Source organism: Marmota monax, unplaced genomic scaffold, assembly GCF_021218885.2.
Source record: "Marmota monax isolate L192 unplaced genomic scaffold, Marmota_monax_Labrador192_F-V1.1 WCK01_AAM20220418_F8-fsc00355, whole genome shotgun sequence".
In the NCBI taxonomy this organism is placed as follows: domain Eukaryota; kingdom Metazoa; phylum Chordata; class Mammalia; order Rodentia; family Sciuridae; genus Marmota; species Marmota monax.
Genome location: NW_026694765.1, coordinates 329,703 through 351,974, shown reverse-complemented (window position 1 = coordinate 351,974; position 22,272 = coordinate 329,703). Strand labels below are relative to the sequence as shown.

The window sequence follows — 22,272 nt, the reverse complement described above, 5'->3', positions numbered from 1 at the left end:
CGGAGCGGAGCCGCCACCCACACCCGACAGGTGGGCAGACCCACGACCCAGTAGTACATGGGCGTGGTAGGAGGGGCAGGGCAGAGCCGCCCTTCGCGCTTGCAAGGTAAACAGACCTGTGACAGCCTGGCGGGTCAGGCCCAGTGGCCTGCCAGTGTGGTACACACGTCACCCCAACTCGAGTAGGGGCAGAGCAGATCCTTATCCCACGCCCGGATCAGGCCCTGCCGGTGTGGTGGTCACGTGACCCCAATTGGAGTGGGGGTGGAGCGGAACCGCCACCCGTGCCCGCAGGGTGAGCAGACCAGTGATCAACCTGCAGATCAGGCCCAGGGGTCCGCAGGCGTGGTAGGAGGGGCAGGGCAGAGCCGCCGCCCGCGCCTTCAAGGTAGGCAGACCTACAACAGACCGGCGGATCAGGCCCAGGAGCCTGCCGGCGGGGTACAAACACCACCCTAATTGGAGTAGTGACAGAGCAGAGTCGCCTCCCTTGCCAGGAACAGACCCAGCATCCTGCAGGCGGGGTAGTCACGACACCCCAATTGGAGTAGGGGCAAAGCAGAGCCTCCACTCGTGCCCGAAAGGTGGGCAGATCTGCGACCGACCAGCAGGACAGGCCCAGTGGCCTGCTGGTACGACAGACACGTCACCCCAATTGGAGTAGGGGCAGAACAGAGCCGCCACCAGCTCCCAGAACAGGCCCAGTGACCTGCCGGCGTGGTAGCCACGACACCCCAATTGGAATAAGGAGAGAGCAGAGCCGCCGCCCGCACCTGCAGGAAAGATACGCAAGCAGTATGAAAAGACAAGGAAAGAAAGGACCACAAGCAATGCAGGTCAACGCAACTTTAGAAGAGGTAACAGCTGCAGCAGATGGAATGTCAGATAAAGAATTCAGGATATACATGCTTCAGATGATCTGGAGTATCAAGGAAGACATTAAACAGCAAAATCAGACAATGAAAGATCACTTCGACAACGAATTACGCAAACAAATCCAGGAAGCAAAGGATCAACTATACAGGGAGATAGAGGTTATAAAAAACAAGCAATCAGAAATCCTAGAAATGCAGGAAGCAATAAACCAACTTAAAAACTCAATGGAGAATACTACCAACAGAGTAGAACACTTAGAAGATAGAACATCAGACAATGAAGACAAAGTATTTCAACTGGAAAAGAACATAGACAGCTCAGCAAGACTGTTAAGAAACCATGAGCAGAACATCCAAGAAATATGGGATAACATTAAGAGACCAAACTTAAGAGTCATTGGGATACAGGAAGGTACAGAGCTCCAAACCAAAGGAATGAGCAGTCTATTCCATGAAATAATACAAGAAAACTTCCCAGACTTGAAGAATGAGACAGAATCCCAAATCCTAGAAGCCTACAGGACGCCGAATGTGCAAAATCATAAGAGATCCACACCTAGACACATTATAATGAAGATGCCCAACATACAGAATAAGGAGAGAATTTTAAAAGCTACAAGAGAAAGGAAGCAGATTACATTTAGGGGCAAGCCAATCAGGATAACAGCTGATCTTTCAACACAGACTCTGAAAGCTAGAAGATCCTGGAATAACATATTTCAAACACTGAAAGATAATGGGTTCCAACCAAGAATTGTGTATCCAGCGAAATTAAGCTTCAGGATGGAGAATGAAATTAAAACCTTCCACGATAAACAAAAGTTTAAAGAATTCGCAGCTAGAAAACCATCTCTTCAAAACATCCTAGCCAAAGTATTACAGGAAGAGGAAATGGAAAATAACAATGAAAACCAACAGTGGGAGGTAGGACAGTAAAGGGGGGGGGGAAACAATCAAAGAGGAAAACAAACAATGTTTAGTAACAGAAATAAACAAATATGGCTGGAAGAACAACCCATATCTCAATAATAACCCTAAATGTTAATGGCTTAAACTCACCAATTAAGAGACACAGGCTAGTAGAATGGATCACAAAACAAGACCCAACAATATGCTGCCTACAGGAGACGCATTTGATAGGAAAAGACATACATAGGCTGAAGGTGAAAGGTTGGGAAAAATCATATCACTCATATGGACTTCGGAAACAAGCAGGCGTGTCCATACTCATATCAAATAAAATAGATTTCAAGCCAAAGTTAATCAAAAGAGATAAAGAGGGACACTACATACTGCTTAAGGGAACCATACACCAACAAGACATAACAATCATAAATATTTATGCCCCAAACAATGGTGCAGCTATGTTCGTCAAACAAACTCTTCTCAAGTTCAAGAGTCTAATAGACCACCACACCATAATCATGGGAGACTTCAACACACCTCTCTCGCCACTGGACAGATCTTCCAAACAAAAGTTGAATAAGGAAACTATAGAACTCAATAACACTATTAATAACCTAGACCTAATTGACATATATAGAGTATACCACCCAACATCAAGCAGTTACACTTTTTTCTCAGCAGCACATGGATCCTTCTCAAAAATAGATCATATATTATGTCACAGGGCAACTCTTAGACAATATAAAGGAGTAGAGATATTACCATGCATCTTATCTGATCATAATGGAATGAAACTGAAAATCAACGATAAAAGAAGGAAGGAAAAAGCATACATCAATTGGAGAATGAACAATAGGTTACTGAATGATCAATGGGTTATAGAAGACATCAAGGAGGAAATTAAAAAATTCTTAGAGATAAATGAAAACAAAGACACAACATATCGGAATCTATGGGACACATTGAAAGCAGTTCTAAGAGGAAAATTCATTGCTTGGAGTTCATTCCTTAAAAAAAGAAAAAACCAACAAATAAATGATCTCATACTTCATCTCAAAATCCTTGAAAAAGAAGAGCAAAACAACAGCAAAAGAAGTAGAAGGCAAGAAATAATTAAAATCAGAGCTGAAATTAATGAAATCGAAACAAAAGAAACAATTGAAAAAATTGACAAAACTAAAAGTTGGTTCTTTGAAAAAATAAACAAAATCGACAGACCCTTAGCGATGCTAGTGAAGAGAAGAAGAGAGAGAACTCAAATTACTAGCATACGGGATGAAAAAGGCAATATCACAACAGACACTTCAGAAATACAGAAGATAATCAAAAACTATTTTGAATCCTTATACTCCAATAAATTAGAAGATAGTGAAGGCATAGATAAATTTCTTAAGTCATATGATCTGCCCAGATTGAGTCAGGAGGATATAGAAAACCTAAACAGACCAATATCAATTGAGGAGATAGAAGAAACCATCAAAAGACTACCAACTAAGAAAAGCCCAGGTCCCGATGGGTACACAGCAGAATTTTACAAAACCTTTAAAGAAGAACTAATACCAATACTTTTCAAGCTACTTCAGGAAATAGAAAAGGAGGGAGAACTTCCAAATTCATTCTATGAGGCCAACATCACCCTGATACCTAAACCAGACAAAGACACTTCAAAGAAAGAAAACTACAGACCAATATCTCTAATGAACCTAGATGCAAAAATCCTCAATAAAATTCTGGCGAATCGGATACAAAAACATATAAAAAAAATTGTACACCATGATCAAGTAGGATTCATCCCTGGGATGCAAGGCTGGTTCAATATACGGAAATCAATAAATGTTATTCACCACATCAATAGACTTAAAAATAAGAACCATATGATCATCTCGATAGATGCGGAAAAAGCATTTGACAAAGTACAGCATCCCTTTATGTTCAAAACTCTAGAAAAACTAGGGATAACAGGAACATACCTCAATATTGTAAAAGCAATCTATGCTAAGCCTCAGGCTAGCATTATTCTGAATGGAGAAAAACTGAAGGCATTCCCTCTAAAATCTGGAACAAGACAGGGATGCCCTCTCTCTCCACTTCTCTTCAACATAGTTCTCGAAACACTGGCCAGAGCAATTAGACAGACGAAAGAAATTAAAGGCATAAAAATAGGAAAAGAAGAAATTAAATTATCACTATTTGCAGATGATATGATTCTATATCTAGCAGACCCAAAAGGCTCTACAAAGAAACTATTAGAGCTAATAAATGAATTCAGCAAAGTGGCAGGATTTAAAATCAACACGCATAAATCAAAGGCATTCCTGTATATCAGCGACAAATCCTCTGAAATGGAAATGAGGACAACCACTCCATTCAAAATATCTTCAAAAAAAATAAAATACTTGGGAATCAACCTAACAAAAGAGGTGAAAGACTTATACAATGAAAACTACAGAACCCTAAAGAGAGAAATAGAAGAAGATCTTAGAAGATGGAAAAATATACCCTGTTCATGGATAGGCAGAACTAACATCATCAAAATGGCGATATTACCAAAAGTTCTCTATAGGTTTAATGCAATGCCAATCAAAATCCCAATGGCATTTCTTGTAGAAATAGAGAAAGCAATCATGAAATTCATATGGAAAAATAAAAGACCCAGAATAGCAAAAACAATGCTAAGCAAGAAGTGTGAATCAGGCGGTATAGCGATACCAGACTTCAAACTATACTACAGAGCAATAGTAACAAAAACAGCATGGTACTGGTACCAAAACAGGCGTGTGGACCAATGGTACAGAATAGAGGACACAGAAACCAATCCACAAAACTACAACTATCTTATATTTGATAAAGGGGCTAAAAGCATGCAATGGAGGAAGGATAGCATCTTCAACAAATGGTGCTGGGAAAACTGGAAATCCATATGCAACAAAATGAAACTGAATCCCTTTCTCTCGCCATGCACAAAAGTGAATTCAAAATGGATCAAGGAACTTGATATCAAATCAGAGACGCGCCGTCTGATAGAAGAAAAAGTTGGCTACGATCTACAGTCGGTGGGGTCGGGCTCCAAATTCCTCAATAGGACACCCATAGCACAAAAGTTAATAACTAGAATCAACAAATGGGACTTACTCAAACTAAGAAGTTTTTTCTCAGCAAAAGAAACAATAAGAGAGGTAAATAGGGAGCCTACATCCTGGGAACAAATCTTTACTCCTCACACTTCAGATAGAGCCCTAATATCCAGAGTATACAAAGAACTCAAAAAATTAGACAATAAGAGAACAAACAACCCAATCAACAAATGGGCCAAGGACCTGAACAGACACTTCACAGAGGAGGACATACAGTCAATCAACAAGTACATGAAAAAATGCTCAACATCTCTAGCTGTCAGAGAAATGCAAATCAAAACCACCCTAAGATACCATCTCACCCCTGTAAGATTGGCAGCCATTAGGAAGTCAAACAACAACAAGTGCTGGCGAGGATGTGGGGAAAAGGGTACACTTGTACATTGCTGGTGGGACTGCAGATTGGTGCAGCCAATTTGGAAAGCAGTATGGAGATTTCTTGGAAAGCTGGGAATGGAGCCACCATTTGACCCAGCTATTCCCCTTCTTGGTCTATTCCCTAAAGACCTAAAAAGAGCATGCTACAGGGACACTGCTACATCGATGTTCATAGCAGCACAGTTCACAATAGCAAGACTGTGGAACCAACCTAGATGCCCTTCAATAGACGAATGGATAAAAAAAATGTGGCATTTATACACAATGGAGTATTACTCTGCATTAAAAAATGACAAAATCATAGAATTTACAGGGAAATGGATGGCATTAGAGCAGATTATGCTAAGTGAAGCTAGCCAATCCCTAAAAAACAAATGCCAAATGTCTTCTTTGATATAAGGAAAGTAACTAAGAACAGAGTAGGGACGAAGAACAGGAGAAGAAGATTAACATTTAACAGGGATGAGAGGTGGGAGGGAAAGGGAGAGAGAAGGTAAATTGCACGGTAATGGAAGGAGACCCTCAGGGTTATACAGTGGAGGGGGTAGAGAGAGAGGAGGGGAGGGGAGGGGAGAGGTGGGGAGGGGGGAGGGTGGATGATGGGAAAGGCAGTGGAGCACAACAGACACTAGTATGGCAATTTGTAAATCAATGGATGTGTAACTGATGTGAATCTGCAATCTGTGTATGGGGTGAAGGTGGGAGTTCATAACACACTAGAATCAAAGTGTGGAATATGATATGTCAAGAAATTTGTAATGTTTTGAACAACCCACAATAAAAAATTAAAAAAAAAAAAAAAAAAAAAAAAAAAAAAAAAAAAAAGAAATGTAATATGTGAAAGATGTCCTCCTACCCCATTAAAAATTAATTGATATACCTGATCATTACTTAACATCCATTTCTTCTTCCCTAAGGGGTCCCATTATTTTTTTTTTCCAAGTATCTAGTTCCTTCGCTATTCAGCCTATAATTTCCAGGACAAGCTGATTCCATATTTCTGTAGTAGGATCTTTTTGGCTCCAAGAAAACAGCACTTCAATCAAATCAGCTTAAATAATAAAAGAGATTTACAAGACAACATATTGAGATAGCTCTGAGGGAAGGCAACAATTAGGGTAGGAATATGGAGGAAATGGACAAAGTAGCTTTTCCACAATAGAAGCAAGTTAGCTACAGAACTCGCTCCATTAGGAAGAAATCCAAACTATGTCTCTGACTAGGGTTTGATATGTTCACCATGTATTTACCTTTCTTCTCCATTCCAGTGGTGATATTTGATTACTTTCATCAGCTTTCTCTATCATTGTTTATCAAATATGAAGCAGATATATGTCTATCCTAAATTATTGGTTTGCAAGGACATAGTTCTCTCACAGAATCTTTGTAAACTGTTGAATCACACACAAGGAGTTAAAAATATAGCTCAAAGAGAAAATAACATTACTCACTTTTTGGTCTTTGTAGAATTTACTTAGTGAAATTACCAGTAAATAATTTGGCTCTAAATCTACAAGAAATTTATCTTTAAAGCTACAAATAAGCTATCATTACTGAGGACTCTAATCATAGTACTAGAAAAATACACCAAAGATACCTGTGGTGGAATCACCCCTCCACACATGACAAGGATATCTTGCCGTCCAAGAGCATTAAGTTCTTTGATGAGTTCAGGAACTAGGGTTTTGTGACCAGCAGCCAGTGTGCTCACACCCACAGCATGTACATCTGCATCTACAGCCTGCTGGGCCACTTCACGGGGAGTCTAAACAATCAGAAAGTAAAGAGACAAGTCATCATTTATTCCTAGGCAATGACTAGAAAAAAAAAACCTGTTGTAAAGGTGTTATGCTACTTAAGTCAATAAGTCAACATTCCAAGATTTCTATCATTAAAAATAGTAAAATGACTATCGCTTCATATTTCATCATTCTCAAGTTACAAATACTGCTAAAGCTATTTAGGCAATAAACATCAATTCTGTATTTCCTTCTAGCATTAGAATTGATTAATTTTATCAAGTTATGCCAAAATACTGTTGCCCCCCAAAATCTTCAAGATAAAAAAGCTATAGCTCTCATTATAACTTTCATAACTGATCATTACTTAACATCCATTTCTTCTTCCCTAAGGGAATATATATATATATATATATATATATATATCTTTTTTTAATCTTTATTTTGTTTATTTTATGTGATGCTGAGGATCAAACTCGGTGCCTCACATATGCTAGGCGACTGTTCTACCACTGAGCCCCAGCCCCAGCCCCTCATTATAACTTTTTAAAAGTATATAGGTGGTATTAATTACCAATATTTATTGGGTTGCTATGCAACATAAGACAATATCTTGTGGCATCTATAAAGAAGTTAAAAACCAAACCAAAATGCTTTGTAAAAACAGGAACTTTGACCATTGAATGGGAAACAGTAACATTAGCAAGAGAAAAGACAGGAAACTCCAGACTTTTTTCTCCCATTGAGACACCAAATTAACAGTACTATATTGAATAATATAACACTTTTAGAAATTAAAGAAAAGGCTACAACACCTGGGTAAGTGCATAATGAAGAGAAGACAACATAATGAAGAGAAGGGATGACATCAACAAGGGTTTGTTTTTTGTGTCAATTAACTGTATTTAACCATTTTGGCATATGGGATTACAAAGATGGTTTTAAGTATTCAATTATAAATTGAGTTGCCCAAGCTCAGATCTTTCTCAGTACTAATCAGTTGATGACACTGCTTTGTTAATTCACATGTATTTAAATCATTTCATGTAAAAGGTAACTACAACTCTCACATTGGAAATGTACAAATTTGGAAATTCACAAATTACTGTACAATTATGGGACAAAAATATTCATCAGCCTGTGAATTTTCTGAGTTTGGCAAGATTTTTAGGCTCATAATTTTAGTGTAAAAACAAAAGATTCTAAACTCTCAGGTAACAGAGACACATGAGAGGACATTCCTAGGTAAATCACACAGAATGTAGGTAAAAAACTTGAGTCTGAGAAATATTAACAAGCAAAATTAAAACTTCTTTATTTTTCTTTTTGGTACTAGGGATTAAACCCCAGGGATGCTCTACCACTGAACTACACCACCAACCCCCTTTATTATTATTATTATTTTGAAACAGGGTCTCGCTATGTTACCCAACCTGGTCTCAAACTTGCAATCCTCCTGCCTCACCCTTCTGAATCACTGGGATTACAGGCATGCCTAGAGTGAAATTATAATTCTTAAAAGAAAATGTACACATTCTTGCTATTCATTTCTTAGAGGTATGAAATTTAATTAAGCATGATTACCATTGATATCATCCATATTACCAAAATACATTAGGTTAAAGTTCTATTTAAATAAATACAGTTCCATGCTTTCTGCTTATGTATATTAAACTGCATTTACATTTCCAGAAATTTAGATTTTTAATTCAAATAAAATATTGATTAAATCAGTCATCAGTGAACTATAGGTGACATATATGTTATATATGTTATGTTACCAAAATTTGTGATGTTAAAAGGCAAATTATGTTTTTATATATTAGAATAAAGGAAGAGTAAAAATGAAGTTTCTTCAAAATTTTCCTTTATATGTCAATAGCTGGCAACACCTGTTTTAAAAATATTTTAATCTTATGGAAAAATATTTCCCCAAATGTAACTGCTAACTATTGAAAGTCTATTGTACTTGCTCAGTATTTAAAATAAATAAAAACCAAAGCAAAAGAGTAGGAAAATGTAAAGTTTAATCAAATAAAGCAAATATGTTTTAATTGAAAAAATCAGAATGGAAAAGAATTCAACTTTAAGAACAAACAAAAACAACTTATTTGAGGTCCTTAACAAAAATCTGCATTGAATATATAAGATTAAACACATTTACATATTTATATAACAATACACTATAAGGATATATCTCTAGAAGTTTGGGCTAGTTCTTTACAGTTACAATTTCCTCTAGATTCTTGAGAGTGAAATTTAAGAATTCAAACAGAGAAAACTCTTCTTATGGGAGCTTATTCAAAGGCTGGGCCTCCTCAGGAAGGTTTACTTCTTTTAAATATTTATTTTTTAGTTGTAGTTGGACACCATACCTTTATTTTGTTTATTTGTTTTTATGTGGTGCTGAGGATCCATCCCAGGGCCTCACACGTGCTAGGTGAGCACTCTACCGCTGAGCCACAACCCCAGCCCAGGTTTACTTCTTTACTGAAGAAAATGTAAGGACTATTCTTCAGTCCTCAACTTAGATTACCTCACTGCAGTATGTAATAATGCTATATCCTTCCTCCTGAAACTGTTCTTTCTTAGTTTTTATTCCACTACTCATTCCATTTCCTTTCATTCCTTTGCTGACTTCTCCTCTACTTCCACTTAATGTCCTGGTTCTCCTTTCATATTGCTATACATACTCCTCATGAGACATTTCATCCATCACCATGGTTTTAAGCAGCATTTATACACTGATAAAAGTCTCAAAACCTTTGTTTCTAACAGGGGTCCCTCTATACTCTAGACATGTATATCTAACTTATATGGTCACTTTTATCTGAATAGTCCATAAATACTATAAACACAACATGTCCAAAATCAAATTTAGCCTCTATATTAGTTTCCTAAGGCTGCAGTAGGAAATTCACACAAATAGCATGAGTTAAAAACAATAGAAATCTCTCATGGTTCTGTAGACTAGGCCAAAATCAAGGTGTCAGCAAGACCATGTTCCCTACAAAAGGTTACAGAGAAGAATCCTTCCTTGCTTCTTCCTAACTTCTGTGGGCTGCCAGCAATCCTTAGATTTCTTGTTTTGTAGCTGCAGCATTCTAGTCTCTGTTTCTAATGTCTGTTTAAATCCCTAACAACTGTGATTTGGCAAAATCGGACTATAGATAAATGGTTATTTATCATCTGATTTAGCAAAGAAGTCACATCATTGATCAACAAGAATAGTTCTAACATGAATTGACTAATTTTTTTTAACATTAGAGAGTAACAAGTAAAACACAGACATGTATCAGAACTTCCCTTGTTTAAAAGTTATGTTAAATCATACTTTTTGAATACTAGAAGAATATTTCTCAAATTTGGGGGCTTTTCATAATAATAGCAAAAAATGATAAAACTTTAAATTAATTTGCATTTATTTACATTCCCTTCATCATGTTTATATAACTAGATCATGAAGAAGACAATGAATTAATTCCTAATTTTTAATGTTTGCTGATTTCCATGAAGTAAACATTCCAACCATAACCAGTTTTAGTCTATCAGCATGATGTTGCTGAATGCACAGCTCAGAAAAAATGCTCATTAGCTCACAATTATACAATATCTCCAATATGTGGACATGAGAGATTGAAATAGCCTCAAGAGCACATATAATAATAAAATATAGTAAGATAAATAGGAGGCAATATGTTTTGAGTACCTATCACCTTTACTTTTTTTATTTATTATTTTAGTTTTTGATACCTGGGATTGAGCCCAGGGGCACTTAACTACTGAGCTACACAACCAACCCTTTATTATATACTATTATTTAAAGACAGGGTTTCACAAAGTTGCTTAGGGCCTCACTAAGTTGCTTAGGCTAGCTTCAAACTCACAGTCCTCCTGCCTCAGCCTCTCGAGCCTATGGGATTATAGGCATGCGCCACCATGCCCCACTCACCTTTACTTTTAATATAATTTATTCAGCAATGTTAATGGCAATGTGAAACAACTGGTTTTCAAAATACCTACAAATTTAACTCCTGAATGCTTCACTAGTCAATACTGGTTCTCTTAATACTGCCTATATATCTAAAAATACCCCATTATTACATTTTCTGCAAAATCTTTTAACTGTGACTTGATTTCTACTGTGATCCTGACATCACTTTAGTTAAGATTTCCATTGCTTCTCACTCATATTACTGGACATCTTAACTGGACTCCTTGTATCTTGCTGCAGCTCCTCTCATTCAACTTAAGAAAGTGATTTTACTAAAAAGTGAGCTTTCTAAAATACAAATTTGATTGTGTTCCTTACCCAAACATCTTTGAGATGAACCTTCTTACATTGCATAAAAGGATATTAATATTTTCACCCCATCCCCAGAACTGCATTCTGATTTTACCTTTGCAGTTAGCTGAAGGTTTCATGCCTTCTTATTGCTCCCTCTCTCAGCTAAAGCTGACCCTCCTTTGTAGCATTGCCTTCCCTGCCTTGTTCTCTCAGCTTCTGAAAGGCCAGTGAGAGAGTAAGAAAGAAGAAAACCTTCTTATAGATTGAGCATACTCTTATGTTTTATGTCCTTTCAAAACACTTTCCACCATCCCTTGTGGGCTATCTTTCCAACAACATATAAGTCACCTCTCAAAGAGTACAATGAAATCTTTGAAAGTTATTTAGAGTTTCCAAAGTCTAATAAAAATTGTAATTCTGAACTGAAATTTAAGTATACAAAGTTAGAATTAATATGAATTTCATTTTAATTTTTCATAATTAGATTAAAGCATTCAATAATTAGAGGACTGGTTGAACAAGTTTTTTTATAACTTTAAAAACATCACATTGATCTATCATTTTCTACTTTTTAAATGAGACTTATAGCATACTATTTGAAACTGTCCCCACAATTTTTCATACCTGAAAAAGAGGGCCTATGTCCACATCAAAACCAAGATCAGCAAATCCTGTAGCAATAACTTTTGCTCCTCTGTCATGACCATCTTGTCCCATTTTTGCTACAAGAAGACGAGGTCTGCGACCTTCCCGTTCCATGAATTTATGAACTCTAACGAACATTTTAGAAGACAACAACAGTTAAGTAGCAATTGACCAAAGGTGGGATATAGAAACTATAATTTATTCACAGTAAATGTTCATGAACCCTTGATCTCTTCACTTGTGTTTTCTTAATATCTTTATTTTACATTGAGATGGGTATTAAAGCCTGAAATGTTTACTATTTTCCTCTTAGAGGTGAAAGACAGCCTAGCCTGTAAGCCCATTACTCAGAGAATATCCAGTGAAGCCAGATGAAAAATGACAACTTTCGAATCTCTTCATCTGGTACCCTTCAGATTCCTTTACACAATAAGTGACCCACTAGTTTTAAATTATCTCTATCTTACCTCCCATTCACAACTATGAACTCTACCAAGCTGACTGCAATATAATTTTTTATAATAATGTTTCATCAAAATGACTGCTTTGTTAATATGACAAATTTAAGCAGAACATAAAAAATATTGCATTTATTCTGTTAATAGAAAAGAACTTTCCTTTTGATGACTTCCATATTGGTTGTTTTAATATCTTTGTAGTATATAAAAATTAATAGAAAGTTCCTAATAGGAAGCTTGTTACAAAGGGTCAGGACACCAATCCCTAAAAAATCCAGTTTTTACACTTGAGAAACATGATCACATTATTCCATATTTTCACTTCATGCTGTGACAGTGTCATTTACTGTCAGTTCAGTGAAGACTGATTTTAATTTATGCATAGATATTAACCAGATGTTTATTTTTAAATGGAAAAAAATCAAGATTTTATAATTTTATTCTAGCAATTGAACAAATAAACTTAAGAAAACATGCAAGACTACTAAAGTAAACAGATTGAAAGCAAAATACCTGGAGAATATGAAGCAACATTAGTATTAATGATACAAACATCTGTTTGAAATGAGAACTCTTAAAGAAACTACAGTGAAAATTTAAGATATGATTAATTTTACTAAAACTAATATTAACAGTTTCAAAGTTCTTTTAATCTTTATTGATACTGAATATGTTATAAAATTACATATAATTATTCAAAATCATGCTCAGCTTAATGACCAGGACATATTCTGAGAAATGTATAGTTATGTGATTTTGTCACTGTGTGAACATCATAGAGCCTACTTAAAAAACTTAGATGGTGTAGCCTACTGCACACTTCGGCTCTATGGTAAATATACATACTTATGTATATTTACATACATAATGGAGAAAACATGATCTTAAATAAAGCACAAGAGAAAATGACATGATCAAGAGACTTTATAAATATAAGATATATGAGGCTTCTGCCAACACAACATAGCATATTCTTTTATAATAAACATATTTTATAAGTAGGAATACATTCTAAAATAACAATAAAAGCACAATAAACTAGTAACAGAGTTATTATCATCATTATTATGTATTGCTTATAACTATATGTTCTATACTTGTATTCAACTGTCAGCATATAGATTTATACCAGCATCACCACAAACATGAGTAATATGTTTGCCTCATGTTACTATAGCTACGGCTACAACAAGATAAGGAGACAGAAATTTTTTAGCATCATTATGACCTTATGAAACTACCACTGCATATGTGGCCCACTGGCATTTTGCACTTTGGCACATGACTGTATAGTATATTTATAATTATATATTATGTATAATAAATTATATATCATATATAATTCATGAACTTTATATAGATTATATAATTATATCTTATATAATACATAAATATATATTTAATATTAATTAGTTTTATTAGAATTACAGTCTAATTACAGTCTAGTAGTAAAGTCAATTCAAACATTTTCCAAGTTGTATATGAAAAAACTAAGCTAAGGTCCCAGTAAATTCAAGGGAATTGGGTTAACAGAAAAGATGAACTTCTAGCTTAAAAAAATCTCACATTTTACCTATTGATAGCAGAAGTTATCTCTTTACTTTCTCCAAATTCTTGGCGATATGCTCCACTCACCATACGATCATTAGCTTTATGTTCACCAAATACCTTTTTCATAGCATCTGTGATTTCTCCAACTGTACATCTAAAATATTAAATGGAGGTTCCAGTAACATCATTACTTTGAAATAAATAGTTTACCTTAATACTATAATTAGACATATTCTATTTATCTAAGTAAAAATATGCTATCGAAAATTTAAACAAGAATGTTTTAAAGTATAATCAAAGCAGCTTTCCTGAGAATACATAGAAAAAGTGATTCTGAATGTCTATATGCATTGTAATCTCTTTTCAACATGTAACAAAAATTCACCTGAATGACTAAAAACTACAGACAAGTATCTGAAGATTACTTAATATATTACTACTTAAGAATACAAATGAACAAAAAGTAAGACTCCCCTCTTATTTTTTGATAAGTATATCTTTTTAAATATTTATTTTTTTAGTTATAATACCTTTATTTTCTTTTTATGTGCTGCTGAGGATCGAACCCAGTACCTCATGCATGCTCAGTGAGCGCTCTACCTCTGAGCCACAACCCCAGTCCTGATAAGTATATCTTTTAACATTTTTCAAAAAAGAGAAGGTTGCTGGAGAATTTAGTAAGACCAGTTATACTATAGAAGAAACCAGAAAAAGTAGGCTAAGATGTTAACCTAAAATAAAGAGACCGGGAAATTTTAAAATGCACCTTACTGACTGTAGTGATGCATGCCTGCAATCCTAGAACTGAGGAGGCTGAGGCAAGAGGATTGCAAGTTTAAGTTCAGCCTCAGCAATTTATTGAGACCCTCAGCAACTTAGTGAGAATGAGGAAGTAGCTTAGTGCAAAGTACCCCTGGGTTAAATACCCAGTACCAAACAATAAAAACCAACTACTCTGTTTTTAAAACAATCCCTTTAGCAAGAAGAGAAAATGATTGGAATAGGGATTCAGGGAAAATGATTGGGACAGGGAAGATGGTTCTTCTGTTTCCTTCAGGATTAAGAATAATTCAAAATATATAGCATGACAATTGGTTTATTCAATTCTCAAAAAAATGTTACCCATATACCACCAAGGCCTGTCTAATGGGTTAAATATCAAGTTGGTTCACCTTGACAATATACTTGTAAGCATAGCAAATTTCAATCTACAAAGCTGTGAAATAGATTCTTTATAATAGCTTCAAATGTCCTGAGCCACAATGTAATATACAAGCATTAATATAACCAATTCACAGTATACTAATGTGGGACACAGTAACACTTGCCTACAATCACAGCAACTCAGGAGGCTGAAGCAGGAGAATCACAAGTTCAAAGCTAGCCTGGGCAATTTAGCAAGAGTGTCTCAAAATACAAAATAAAAAGGGCTGGTGGTGTAGCTCAGAGGTACAGTGCCCCTGGGTTCAATCACCAGTATCACTACCCCAAAGTATATTAATGTTTCAAATGTACAGATATTTAAGGAAAAATAATAATTAAAGTTGTTATGTTTTCCATTATTTTCCTTTGAGCTTTCAGGTTTACAGGAAGAATATTTCACTTAAGTACATTCTGAAGAGGTAAAGTGATCAACTTTTAGTATTTCAAAAACTTGTAGTATATATCCTCACCTTGCACGAGCTGCATCCACTGCAAGAGCCAAAATATTTCCATCTCCGCTGGCTGCACACTGGGTTAGTGCAGCAAGACACCGTTCAGCCAAAGCTTGATCCCTGCTGGATTTGATCTTATAAAAAAGGTAAAAAAAAAAAAAAAGAGGAAAATTTACATCAACATGTAATAAAACAGATATTAGGGGCTGGGGTTGTGGCTCAAGTGGTAGCGGGTTCGTCTGGCATGCGCAAGGCACTGGGTTCGATCCTCAGCACCACATAAAAATAAAATAAAGATACTGTGTCCACCTAAAACTAAAAAATTAAAATTTAAAAAAAAAACAGATATTAGGAGATTAGACCCTGACATATACAATATGAAATTTTCTGTAATCCTAACCTCAAAAATGAGAGAAGAAATAAAGAGAATAATATATAACCTAAGAAGTACATTCATTCATACAATTCATTCACTCAGGATCTCCTAAAATAGTACTAATTCAATACAATACTAACAAATCAGAAACAAACAGGGAAATACTACTGCTGATATAGCTACTTAGACTTTCCTAAAGTAGCAAGACATTGAAAACAAGTGCATCTTTTATAGAATTATTTCAACAGAATATTAAAGATTCATAGTAAGAAGGAAAGAAATAGATCAGAACTTAGAAAATATTTTAGTTAAATTTTAAGTTTCCTTTAGCTAATTAACAATATATTGGTAATAATACCTATACATATATAGCTGTTCTTTGTGTTTAAAATAATCCCAAGAGGTGACAGAAAGAGAGAGAAAGACAAACAATGTAAATTATGGTTAAAAACATTTCCAGTAGATCCTAGCTCTACTCTTCTCTGCCAACAATTTGCCAAAATGGTTACTCAAATTCAATGTTTTATAAGCTGTACCGTCTGAAAATAAGCCTAAAATATGATACTGTTCAAAATGCTGCCAAAAAATCATATAGACTCTATAATAAGAGGTGGGATGAAAAATTTACATTAGGGTATAGAAAAATTCCACTCCAAACTCTATGGAAATGCTCATTTTTCTATATATATTTTCATTTTATGTAATCTAATTTGCAAGCTTTTTCTATTATAAGGGAGGCAATATAGTAGTATGGTGTTTCTTGAATGGTGGTTTTAATCCATTGGATGATGATATAGAATTAGTGAACTATAATTAGAAAAGAAATACAATAGAAAATATCTAAGTGGATGGCTCATAGTTTGAAAAGGTACTGTTTTGTAAAACTTTTATTTCAGTTATGAGCACATTCACATGAGTGTATGTAGACAGGCATGTAGGTGAAATGTACTTTTAACTGTGAGTCACGTTCCAAAAAGTTGGGATGACACTAGCATGGAGTTGAAAGCACAGGCATAGGAACAACATTTGGGTTCAAGTTCCAGCTCTGACATTTACTAGCTGATAGTATAAAAGAAAATTATTAACATCTCTTTATATCAATCTTCTGTCAAATTGGATTTATGAAAAAAAAAACAGTTCTGACAAGGATGAAATGAGAAAATGCATACCTAAAGCAATTCCTAGTATAGCACTGGCACTCAATAAATCTCAATTTTATGAAAGAAATTTAAGAATTAAGAATTTCATTAAGAATTAAGAATTTCATGGTTTTAGGAAACAAGAGCTTCTGCATTTACAGCCAGTATAACATATATATGAATTAACATCTTATCATTGGATCCCTGTAAAGTAATAAGTATAGTAAATACCTACAAAGCAAAATAATATAGAAAAACAACAGTCTAAGAAAAGAACTTAGCACAGTGTGTGGTACATATAAGGTGCTCAAAAAATGTTAACAATTATTGCACTATTGTCCTTACTGAATTTCTCTTTCTTACCAAAAATAAGGCTTATCATTGTTTATGATAAATGGAATCCCTCAAGCTTGAGGGTATAGAGTTAATAAGAACCTAAAGTACTGGAGAAGGAAAAAAGTTTTCTCTTAACAAAATAAATACTAAGACTTTGGAGATCACTGAAAATAAAATGGTACATGCTAAATAGGGTCTTTCTTAAAAATGATAAAATTATAAGAGTGAAAAATCATTGTTATTCCTGATTAGATTGAAAGTGTACTTGTAAAGGATATCATTAAACACCTACCACTAACAATGAAAAAAATTTGACACCGACAATCATGCATTCAATATAACTGGGCAGTTTTAAATAACCAGAAGAAAAGGGAACAAAGAAAAATCATTGTGGGATTTTGTTTTGTGACTTAGAAATAGCAAGTAATTACAAATGCCAGAGATTAGGAGCTCCAGGTAGCTTGTTACAAGAGAAATACACAGGTTACAGCAGTAAAAATTAATGTTTTATCTATTTTGGTATTTTACATAATTTTACTTATCTCAATGAGGAACTGAAAATAAAAAGGATACATAATCAAAATAAATATATAATACTCAAAATTAAGTTCATTATAAACTGTAGCATATCTGTCGTTGGATTTTAATAATCAGAAAGCAAATCATTCTTTCATAGTAGTATCATAGTAGAAAGAAATTACAATGAAAAGCCCTAGATTCAAATATGGACTCTGAACTTTCTTTTCATTTTTTTTTTTACTTTTGAGTGATTTACATAATTATATAAGCCTCAGTTCTAATCAGTAAATTATGTAAGGTACAATTATTTTAGCGTGTTTTTAATACTAAAATATAAGTTTCACAGGGGCAAATATCATAGTTTAAAAATACTTGAGTTTCTGGTGTCAACAGACTTCAATTGAGTCTTGGCTGTTCATTTATCCCAATCAAGTTTCTTATCTTTAGTTTCTCTGTTGTTAAAAAGATAGGAGTAATACCCATCTCATGCAATTGTTGTGAAGATTAAAACAGGACAATGTAAGGAATTATCCAGCATCCAGAAAACAGAAAATACTTATAAAATAATAGCCATTCATACCTTTTTAAGTTTTTCAATCTGCGTCTTACGCACTGAAGTATTATCAATTGCCAGAACTTCTACAGATTCTTCTTTTTCCAACTGGTACTTATTTACTCCAACAATTACTTCAGAACCTATAAATTTCCAAAAGGAAAATAATATAGAGATTCTATTCACAAATAATTGCCTAACAATGATGCTGTAATTATCATGTATTTTCCATAACAATAAAAGTAATATTCCTAACTTTTAATGAAACTTCAGTATAGAACAGCAAATCTCAAATTTGGGGTGAAGGTGCAAGGGGAAAGTACAGTTGCATATGAGAATTTCTATGAAGGAGGACTTTTATTTTCTCCCAAACTACATGCTTTTTCAGTGTTCCTGATAAGCCTTCTTACAACATTACAAAACATAAGTAATCAAAGCAGTTACCATGCAAGATTTAGAAGCTAGAGAATCAACACCCAACAGCTTTTCTAAATTTTCTTGGATTTTCTTACAGTAAATCACTTTCAAACATAAAATACAGCTGGGCATGGTGGCACACACCTGTAATCCCAGCAGCTCAGAAGGCTGAGTCAGCAGGAGGATCATGAGTTCAAAGACAGCTTCAGCAAAATGAGAGGCGCTAAGCAACTCAGTGAGACTCTGTCTCAATAAAATGTAAAATAGGGCTGGGGATGTGGCTCAGTGGTCAAGTGCCCTTGAGTTCAATCCCCAGTACCAAAACAGACAAACAAAATAAATAAATAAACAAAATACAAACACTTTTTACTACCTATAAGTGATTAATCAGAATTAAAAAGGCACCTCCTTACATGATAAAAAATATATTTTGCCTCAAATTAACAGATTATTATTCTTATCTAAACACATCTTAACATTCCTGCCCTAGCTTATATTCTTTATTTCCTTCATAGCAATTAACACAATCTGTAATTACTGTTTTTACTTATTCATTTTCTCTTTCCCCAGAATGTAAGTTCTCTGGCACAGAGTTTAGATCTGGCCTGATCATAGTTGTATGCCCAGACACAGCAAATGCTTCAAACTTAACATGGTAAAAAGGATTCATAGATTGAATGAATGAATGAATATGCCAATATAGAACACAATAATCACTGATAGTGTAATCTTCAAAATGTTACACTCATCTATGTATATATATATATACATGGGTATACATTCATGGATACATATATATGCTTGCCTACATACATCTATGCAGGCACAAATACAAAAATATAAACATATATGGATATATAGAGAGATTTTTCTCAAAAATTATTTTTGTTTTATTAGCTATATGTTATCATCAAACAAAAATTGGTATTTCTTGATACTGGATTTCATACACATACTCTTCCATTGTTTCTTACCAGAATCTATTCTAGCTTGTCTTCGGGCAGCACATTCTTCAATTCGAAGTTTAGGTAATCCCTCAGCTACAGCTTTGGCCATTCCACCCATTTCTTCAATTTCATTAATGAGCTAACAATAAGAAAAACAGAGTAATAAAACTAGAACACAATAAGAAAAATTTAAAGAACACAAATTAGCTCTGAGTGTTATTATATAATTACTAACAATACAATAAAATTATAAGCTGAAAGTCAATATTTCATAAGAAAGGAATTAAATAGCTAGCAAGGGAATTAATTAGAACTTGTGAGTTTAAAGTTTTCTGTTGAAAAGACAATAACAAAATAACAAGTATATTCTAAAGACAGAAAACTTCACTTTAATCTTGGGAGAAGACTAAAGTTTTCTGAGGAATCTCCATACTACTTTCCATAGTTGTTGCACCAATTTGCAGTCCCACTGGCAATGTATAAGTGTACCTTTTTTCCCACATCCTTGCCAACATTATGAAGGGAAGGGAGGGAGAATGGGATTAGGAAAGATAGTAGAATGAATCAGACATAACTCTCCTATGTTCGTATATGAATACATGACCAGTGGAACTCCATATCATGTACAATCACAAGGATGGGATCCTAATTAGAGTAAGTTATACTTCATGTATGTATAATATGTCAAATGTACTGTCAAATTTGAAAACTTTTTAAAAAAATATTTATTTTTTAGTTTTAGGTAGACACAATATCTTTATTTTATATTTATGTTGTGCTGAGGATCGAACCCAGTGCCTCATGCGTGCTAGACGAGCACTCTACCACTGAGCCACAAATAGCCTCTAAAACTTTTTTAAAAAAGAAGTGCTTCAGAAAAACAGAAGCATGAGATTCAGGATTCAGAATACAACATAGAAGAAGTGAAAAAGTATTCTTAGCATAAAAGCAAGGAGAAGCCAAAGGACAACAATGATCAACATCTTAGAGAGAAACCACTTTAAATCAAATGAGAACATCAGAACACTTGGGAAGGAATTCGATAAGAGACAGGGAAAGTACTACAAGTGAGCTAAAATACTAAACTATCATACTAAGAAAAGAATAAATGCTGTCTAATGTTTAAACATGACAAAATTAGAAGAAAGAGTCATGTATGACTTTAAAGTAGATAAAAACAAAAAGGACAACAAACAAAAGTATGAAGCATATGCCAAGAAATAGAAAAAAAATAAGTGAAAAGCTAATGACTGCTTTTTTTTTGGTAAAAGTTCTTTAACTTTAGCAGTCTTTTTAACTCTTTGAGTGAAATACTTTAACATAAAAACAAACATTTTTAAATTGTTTCAATTTTGAAAACTACAAAATCAAATCTGAATTTCCCCTTTTCTCACATTTTCTAAATCTTGATATAAGTTTAAAAATGATTAGATTTATAAGGCAAACAAAACTCCCAAGAACTTTGATACATAAATGTATCAGTCATTATAAATTTATAAATCTTGACAGCAAAGCTGCAAAGAGGAGAAACTGACCTTTAAGGCAGCATCATAAACATCATTTGTGAGAGATTCCATCATATATGAACCCCCCCAAGGATCAGCCACTTTAGGAATGCCAGATTCTTCTTGAATGATGATCTGTGTGTTTCTGGCAATTCGAGCACTTTTCACAGTTGGCAAACCCAAAGCTTCATCAAAAGAATTTGTGTGCAAAGACTGAGTCCCTCCAAACACAGCTGCCATTGCTTCTACTGCAGTTCGGATAATGTTATTGTAGGGATCCTAAAACATTTGGTAAGAAATAGAAACAACAAAATAAGGAAACAGTTGATAGATGTTGTGATTATAAAAGGATATAATTAAGCAGATATAATTAAGCTGCCCACTTTCTATGCCAATGTCCACATTAGGCTTCAAAATATCAAATAAACTTAAGACAAATTAGTGATTATTAGTGGAATTAGAATTAAAAACCAACTGTACAGTATACGCTCAGGAACTAAAGCATTGTGAAATATCAAACATTTGTTGTGCCCACTTTTATACTTCATAAATATTTGATAACAATATCATGTCTTTTCTCCTTAGATTTTATGAGCCCTCATCTCCTAATTCTCTGTCTTCCAATTATATTTTAGAAATCAAAGTATGGACCTCCTCAATACGCACAAAATAGACACTCAATACATGAATAACTAATTAAAACAAATAAAAAATGAATAATAAAATGAACAACGGACTATGGGGTATGAAATCTGGGTTAGAACTTACTATGTTCCTAATTATAATTTGAGAAACTCATTTTATTTCCCTGAACTTTAGTTTCCTTAGCTTATAAAGTAAGCAAATTGAGA

At 34.3% G+C, this 22,272-nt stretch overlaps 1 protein-coding gene across 1 annotated transcript in view; it reads right to left on the bottom strand.

The window, feature by feature from the left end:
• Positions 1-22,272, bottom strand: part of Mmut (methylmalonyl-CoA mutase) — a 40,035-nt gene that overhangs the window by 4,111 nt on the left and 13,652 nt on the right. Inside the window, exons 6-12 of the mRNA XM_046425103.2 lie at positions 21,452-21,700; positions 19,944-20,055; positions 18,580-18,695; positions 15,648-15,763; positions 13,997-14,128; positions 11,945-12,092; positions 6,891-7,058 (exon numbers count right to left, since the gene is read on the bottom strand). Of these exons, the coding sequence (XP_046281059.1) occupies positions 6,891-7,058; positions 11,945-12,092; positions 13,997-14,128; positions 15,648-15,763; positions 18,580-18,695; positions 19,944-20,055; positions 21,452-21,700 (1,041 nt within the window). The remainder of the gene's footprint in view (positions 1-6,890; positions 7,059-11,944; positions 12,093-13,996; positions 14,129-15,647; positions 15,764-18,579; positions 18,696-19,943; positions 20,056-21,451; positions 21,701-22,272) is intronic.